General features: G+C 37.1%; 1 protein-coding gene across 1 annotated transcript in view; it reads right to left on the bottom strand.

The window, feature by feature from the left end:
- Window positions 1–549: 549 nt before the first annotated feature.
- LOC110029774 (DNA-directed RNA polymerases I and III subunit RPAC2) overlaps window positions 550–8,280 on the bottom strand; it is a 15,217-nt gene continuing 7,486 nt past the window's right edge. The window contains exons 2-4 of the mRNA XM_020732203.1: window positions 2,271–2,376; window positions 1,779–1,855; window positions 550–833 (exon numbers count right to left, since the gene is read on the bottom strand). Of these exons, the coding sequence (XP_020587862.1) occupies window positions 724–833; window positions 1,779–1,855; window positions 2,271–2,371 (288 nt within the window). The 5' untranslated portion in view covers window positions 2,372–2,376 and the 3' untranslated portion in view covers window positions 550–723. The remainder of the gene's footprint in view (window positions 834–1,778; window positions 1,856–2,270; window positions 2,377–8,280) is intronic.

Raw genomic sequence — 8,280 nt, 5'->3', positions numbered from 1 at the left:
ACATACAATGACCCTGCCATCAACACACCAAGGCTTGAGACACTCATTACATATATTAATGAGTGTCTCAAGCCTTGTGGTGTGTTGGTGGCAGGGTCATTGTAAGTCCCCTTAGGTCAACGGTTCGATCCCACCGTGGTACAGGGGCTATGAAATTATAAGCACATGGTGCGGGCTCTAATCATGGGGTCTAAATGCGCATGGGTAGTATTTTTACATATATATTGATGAGTAGTATTTTTAATAAATTTAATTGACTACAAGACTACAAAGATTTATAATCAATTAAAAGTATTAATTAAAAAAATAGAATAAAAATTATTAAATTAGATTCAAATGATCTTTTAATATAAACAATAATTTTTAAATCTTATCCCAACCCTTAAAATCTTATGGCCACGTGATTAGGGTTGTCAAAATAACTCTTTGTTCATAAACAGCTCATGTTCGGCTCGTTTACACCTCTTTCTATGTATTTACATATCTAATGCCTAGGCTTTTACTTTTACATTAATATCATCAAAACACTATCATTGTAATTTTTTTTTTAAAAGTGAAATATACATTTTTCAAGCATAAGGATTGATACGTAAAAATTGAAGTTGTAAATACAGAAGGAATGATAAGTCATCAATACATAAGCTGATGAGAAACATGAACACATTTGTTCGTAGATAAAGTCTTATTATGCAAAGCAGGGAATGGTGGGAAAAGAAACAAATCTCATTTGGTTGAAGAATCGGCAACAGCTTTATCAAATGTGGACCTCACATGCTGGCACAACAATATAAGATCTTGGCAAGCATCTTTGAACACATCCTTTGCTGAATCACCTGCTTTTCACATTAAAAGAAAAATTACAATATTAGCAGCATTCATATTAACATTTTCAATGTATTTGGCTGAAAAAATAAAAGGAAGATTTACATACATACAACTCAATTTCTATGTATTTACATATCTAACAACTAAACTTCAACATTTGCATCCATACTACTTTTGCTTATGCATGAAAATGTGTATTTTAAAAGTTAAAATGGTGATGTTTTTTACGTAATATGAAATATTTGTGGGTATAAATGTAAAAAAAGCATGCAAAAGTAGTATGGATGCATTTATATAGATATATTTTATGGATAACCTTCTAAGCATGCATTGTTGAAAACAAGAGATTAGGAGAAATGCTCTATAAAGTTCTGGAATGAGTATTTATTTATGTTCTTCTTGTGACCATGTCTACTTCATGGTAAAACTAAAAAAACAAAAAAAAAGGAAGATTTACATATATATACCTCTTAATTCCTAAGTACTTATATATCTAACACCTAAGCTTCAATTTTTAGATGCATGTCACCTTACTTGTGCACAGGGGTGGAACAAATATTATTTTCAGGGCAACCAAATAACTAATTTTTTTAAAGCAATAAGTAAAAAAATATATAGGAAATTGCCTAAACTGCATAAGAAAAGAATATTAATTTTAATATTTATCTAGAGAAGTTACAATTCCAAGAAAACAATTGCCCACCCTGGGCATAATCTGGTTCTGCCACTACCTATGCATGAAAAGGCGTATTTCACATTTTAAAAGTTAAAATAGTGGTATTTTGATGTGATACGAAACAATTGGGTGGGTATAAATATAAAAAAGCAAAGTTTGGGGGTTAAATATGTAAATAAATAAGCATTGGTTGGCATGTATGTAAATGCTCCAAACCCAAACTAATGGAAAGAACAGAACCTTGGAGAGAGAGATAAAAGGGAAGAGCTTACTGTACCTGTAGTTTGAACTCTTATATTAACCTTATTTTCTGATGGATGAGGGATACTATACGCACAAAATTCAACCCGAGGGCTACAAAAAAAAAAAAAGGTTTCTTATTAAAACCACATTTATCGCAGCAAAATGCAATCTTTCTTCAAATAAAATATCACCAAGCACTAGACCAGATGTCATTCAACAGCAGAAGAGACGACATATTGACACAGTTTTTCCCTGCTTCTGTTTCACAATAATAATGCAGTTGAGACGGCATATTCTTTCTATTAGTTCAGACCTTGGATAGCATGGATGAATAGATGTGAAGTACCATATGCTCATGTTAGTTCTAAACTAAAATGGTAGTTTAAATATAGCATTATGTATCTTACGCTTTTAAAATGTTCCAAAAAAAAAAAACATTCATCGAATATTGAACAATATGGAGCGAGAAACAACTTCAATTATATCATACTTGACAGCTTTATCAATAATCCAAGAAAAAACTTACTCTTTGTTTAATAAGAATCTCAGAGAGTTTGCCAAGGTGTGGTCTTCATCCATCAAAGAAAAAGTTGAATTCCTTATATCATTCAATGATCCATGCTCCATTGTAACTGCATATAAGAATCAAAATAAATAAATAAATGTATGTATATATATCTGTGTGTGTGTGTGTGTGTGAAAATTTACAAATTCCAACTCTTGAAATCATCACATAAAACAAAATTGCACTCTCACAATGATAGACAACATTGGGTTTTGGTATCCTATTTTATATATAATTGAATTCCGGCCAAACAGGATTAGTTGAAAATTTAAATCCTACTCTTTTGACAAATTCAATTGTATTATTAGTTAAATTTAGGATTTTTTAAATCTTGCCAATCATGTGAGTTAAGGGAATTAATGATTTCTCACTCTCAGAAATCTTAAACACTAAAACAAATAGCCAAGAGATTATCAAGATTCAGCATGATAAACCAACAAGCAGATTCATCGGAAAAATTTTCTAATAAAATGAGCCAAGCTACAGTATGATTAATATTAGATTTATAACAGGAATCCCTAGCCTTTATTACTTGATATAGCTTTTATTCCCTTTTTATTTTTTTCCCATTTATTTTATTTCTTTCCCATTTATTTTATTTTGTTTTATTTCTTTCATTTGTTGTGTCTATTATAATTGACCTTAAATACCCCTCATTCTGTCAATAATTTCATGTTGCATGTTGCTCTATTCTAAATCTCAATAAGGCATCACAGTCTAAACCTAGATCCAGGCTGCCAACAGCCCCACAAGGACTCCAAGCCGTCGGCCTCCTCAAGCGGTTCCCTCCCGCCGCCGGCCTCCTCTAAAACCGTAAGGACTCCCGTCTGCAAGCACAAGCCGCCGACTCCAACATGTGTGCTTCCCACTATTATTTTCTTTTAGAGCTACCCTACTGTTTTTCCGGCGTTTACACCCACCTACAACAGAATTCCTGCAGCAGTGCAACATCCCATCAGGTATCCAGATTCCTGCAGTTGTATCTACATGTCGATGGCCCTAAAAACCATATCTTCTTTGGCTCAGTCATAATTATAGTGGATTCATCCAACACTGAGCAACCATCAGAATGTGTTCTTGGTTCCACCAGAGGATCGACTCCAACCTCTGCTCCCTTGCAGATCGGAGGACCAGAAACTAACATGAACTTCTTGATCACAATCAATAAACTGAATGACAGTAACTTCCCCTAATGGTCCCAAGATGTCACTTTGTTCATCACAGGACGCGAGAAATTTGGCTACCTCACAAATATGATTCGTGAGCATCCAAAGACTGACCCGACATATGGAGCTTGGGAAGTGAAGAACTCCATGTTCATGTCGTGGTTGATCAACTCTATGGAGACTTCGATTAGTCATTCATATATGTTCCTTCCTTCAGCTAGTACCCTCCGGACGGTAGTCCACGATACCTACTCAGAAGTAAGAAATTCCGACCAACTCTATGAGGTACTTAAGAAAATCCGGAGGGAAAACAGAGGTCAAGGACCGTGGTCCGATACTATAATGACCTTGACAAAGTTCGGGGCCGTATTCTTGGTCGGGGCACTCTTCCGACCGCTCGCGCTGCTTTCATCGAGATTCGTCAGAACTGAGCCAGAGAATTTTCATGCTCGACACCTATACTTCATCAGCCAAATCATCCTTCTTGATCTTGAATAGTGCTCATACCTCGTCCGTGCCACCTTGGACCGGTCACACCGCTTGTGATTACTGTCACAAGCTCAACCACACTCGAGATAAGTGTTGGAAACTTCATGATAAACCGCAATACAAACCGTCGGCTAAATCACGACAACTTCCGTATTTACCACAGTTCAGCCAACTCCTACCCGGGGCATTATGGAATCCTTTGAATCCCTGAAAAACCCAGATGGTACAATTGATCAAGCTATTTGGAGTCAATCAATTATCAACGAGTTTGTCGACCTCCCATGTCTGGCAAGGTACCCTTTCTATGGCGCTCACAGTTTTTTTCCTCCTCTAGTTCGTGGATTGTTCATCTAGGTGCCACGAATCACCTGACTGGATGCTCGCAAGTTTTTTGGACTTACTATCCATACTCTGGAAAAGATATTGTCAGAATTGTTGATGGCTCATGTAGTTCCATTATTGGTAAATGGTAGATTGTACTAACGACCAGTCTAACTCTGGAGTTTGTTTTACATGCTCACTTGTTACAATGTAACTTGTTATTTGACAACAAATTAACAAATGATATTGATTGAGTTGTTAATTTCTCTTCTGATGGTTGTGTTTTTCAGTATCGTCGTTCGAGGATGATGATTGGAATTGCTAAGAAGGTAGTTGAACTCTACTACTTCCAAGAGAAGAGCACGAAGAGTGAGGACACACCACTACGGAATTGTAGTTTGTCTCAGGTAATTGAATATTCCACTATGTTGTTGCATTCGTGTTTGGATCATCTTATTTCCAATATTTAAAAATTTGAACCCTGATGGTTTCTAATAAAAATCTTTCTGATTTTAATTGTGAGACATATCAATTAGTCAACATCATCGAGTTCATGACACATCCCACACTTCCAGACCTTCTGCTCATTTCTCATTCATAGTGACCTATGGGGATCCTCTCGCACTTCTAGCTATAAACCAATAAATGGTGGTTCCTAACTTTGATCAATAGCCACACTCGGATGACGAAGGTCTACATTTTAAAAGACAAATTGGAGGTTGTTGTCATCTTTCGAAATTTCTACACCTTTATTTTAATTCAATTTAAAACTCCTATTCAAGTCATTCAGAACGATAATGGCGTGAGTTTTTCAACTCTATTTTAGATGAATTCTTAATGAATAAGGGCATCCTCAATCGTAGCTCGTGTACGAACACTCAAAAAAATGAGGTGAAGGAGAGGAAAACCGTCACTTCCTCGATGTTGCTCGCTTCATTATGTTTCAATTTAATGTCCCGAAACTATTTTGGAACGATGTCATTCACACTGTCACCTATCTTATAAATAAAGTACCCTCTAAAATTCATAAATTTTTGCCCTCCTTAGTTGTCCTAATACCATGCTTCCCTACCAATCGAGTTTTCTCCGCATTATATCCCAAGATTTTTGGGTGCACCACCATTACTCGAAACACTGCCTCCACTCAGAGAAAATCTGATCTCAAATCCATAAAATGTATCTTCCTAGGATTCTCCATCACTCAAAATGGGTATCGATTTCTTAATACTACCACAAACAAGCTCATGGTGAAGGGAAGCTTGGGTTCCTATAGATGTTCCCCCCATTGCTCATGCAACTGAGGAGTCCCCTGTTCCGTTGAGTGCACCGTCTCCTCCCACTGTCCTTGTCTACACTCAACGCACCCGTTTCAATGCCCCACTTTGTAGCTCGCTACCTCCTTACAGAACCCTGACTCCATTCTGAGCGACATTCTCAGCACGACCCCTCCTCCGAATGAGGAGCTGAGTTCTCTGAGTAAGGTATACAATCAAACATATTCACTCTATTTTTATGATAATATGTATCTTACTGCAGTTTAGCACCGACTTACAAAGCATTTGTTACTGCCCTGATGGGCCATCAAATCTCAGTTACTATTGAGATTGTTCTTGCTGATCTAGCATGAAAAACAATAGTAATGGAGGAGATGAATGTCCTTCGGTGAAACAATATGTGGGACGTCGTTAATCTTCCTCAGAGTAAGAAAGTTGTGGGATGTCGATGAATTTTTAGCACTAAGTTCAACTCTGATAAATCCTTTGAACGCAACAAGGCACGATTGGTTGCAAAAGGGTACTCTCAAACATATTTGGTTGACTATGGGAAGACATTTGCTTTAGTGGCTAAGTTAAACACTATTCGGGTCCTATTGTCTCTTGCGGAGAATATGGATTGGTCTTTATTCCAGTTAGATGTCAAGAAAATGTTCTTGAATGGAAGGCTTACAAAAGAGATATACATGTCTCTCCCTCCTGGCTTTGACTCTAATACCTTCAGAGGACAAGTGTGCAAGTTGCAAAAGTCCCTCCATGAGCTAAAGTAGTCCCCAAGAGCCTGGTTCGGCAAGTTCACAAAGGTGGTCGTGGATTATGATTTTACTCGGGTTGAATCGAATCACACTCTCTTTTTCCTATAATCCTCTAATGGTTATATAGCTATCATTATTGTTTATGACGACATTATTGTTCTTCCAAGTAGCGATCACCCAACAATGAAGTCTTTGAAAAAATTCTTGCTAAGTCCTTTGAAATGAAGTAATTGGGATCTCTTCAGTACTTCTTATGCATTAAAGGCTCGGTCATTGTCGGCGGGGAAAAGTGGGGGGATGGGTTGTTTGTGGTTTGGGGGGGTTGTCCGTAAGAAGCTGTCGGTCACCGGAATTGAAAATCCCGTCGCCCGCCTCGGAAGGACGTATAGATTTAAGCTTAAAGATCAAATATGAAAAATCAAACTGACCTCATATTTTTCATAGTTTAAATGAAAGAGTAAATGAAAGAGCGTTTTACCTTGAGCACTATACCTCAAATCTTGTATCCACCCCGAAGGATAAACACAAGACTTAAGGATGAGGCTCGATCCGATAAACTAAGATGTATATGACGTCCGTTTGGTCTGCGAAACCGTTTTATTTGCCGACAAATTCTTCTATTTAATATGAAAAATTAAATAGGGTTTATTTTAAGCTGGGTTCGGAAAAGTTTCCTATAAGGGCAAACCCCTATAGTTAATTACATCTTAAATGACTGAAATCACTTAAGAATACTCTCGATAAAAATCAGGAAAAATTATCTTCAAGGACTTCAAAAAGATATGACTTTTCAACTAAATTGGACAAAGAGGTGTGTAAAAAAGAATGGTTCAAACTTGAAACATTTATTACATAATCCAAAGGAACAAAAACTAGGGGATGCCACAGATCCAGAGGAGATTCTCAGTGGCTTCCCAGCCTACCTTATGGTTTGGCTTCAGTTTCGAGAAGGAATATTCAAATGTTTTATCTTGCAGTTTTATTTAATTAGGGCTTACATTCGTGTGAAACGATCATACAAATAGCCTGGAAGATGTGTGGATTTAGATCGTAACGAACGACAACCTCGGAATCCTAAAAATGAGTTAGGACTTAGATCGTACAGCAGAGCTACACAAATGTCTAACGAAATGGTTGAGGATTTATGTTGCACTAGACGAACAACCTCGAAATCCTATGGATTGTTGTTTTAATTTTAGGAATGGTTTAGCTGAGGAAGGCATGTTCTGCTGTTGAAGATGGTCGTGTTGCCCACCGCGTCGTGCTGCCCACCGCGCTAACTCCAAGCTCCTTGTCGTGACGAGTTTAAGTTTTCTAGTTATGATGTCAAATCAAACGACCCTATGATTGTAGTCCTCTAAACATCTCATATGAAAAGGAGGCATGCTTAAGGCTATGTAATATAAAATGTGCAATATAGGGCAAGCAGTAGAAAACACAATAAAAGAAACGGTGTACATGCCATACATGACAATAGCAGGTATAGTAAAAGAAACAGTATAACATGTTTTATAGAGCGGTAGCAAGTACAGTAAAAGGAACAGTGTAACATGTTTTACAGAACAATAGCAGGTAGAAACAAGAATAATATAACATGTTGTACAGAACAGTAGCAGGTAGGAACAGGAATAGAATAACATGTTGTACAGGGCAGTAACAGGTATAAACAGGAATAGCATAACATTCTGTAAATGTAAAACGAACATGTACGCCCGTGGGATCCACTGTTTCTTAAATATAGCAAATTGAAATATATTGCAAAAAGCGAAGTCTGGAAGAAAAGCCATCCGAGAAATCCGAAGAAAAGTGTAACAACGACTCATGACCAAAAACTCGAGAAAATCAACGAGAAAAGACTCAAGTAAACATCTTCAAAAATCTCGGAGAAAGCTTGAAGAAAAGAAAAGAAACACGAGTGCTCTGTCCAAAGCTTCGATAAAACAAAAAGTTCGGGTAAGAGGGACCG

This window comes from Phalaenopsis equestris, unplaced genomic scaffold, assembly GCF_001263595.1.
Source record: "Phalaenopsis equestris unplaced genomic scaffold, ASM126359v1 Scaffold000600, whole genome shotgun sequence".
In the NCBI taxonomy this organism is placed as follows: Eukaryota; Viridiplantae; Streptophyta; class Magnoliopsida; order Asparagales; family Orchidaceae; genus Phalaenopsis; species Phalaenopsis equestris.
This window is presented reverse-complemented; position numbering and strand designations above follow the sequence as displayed.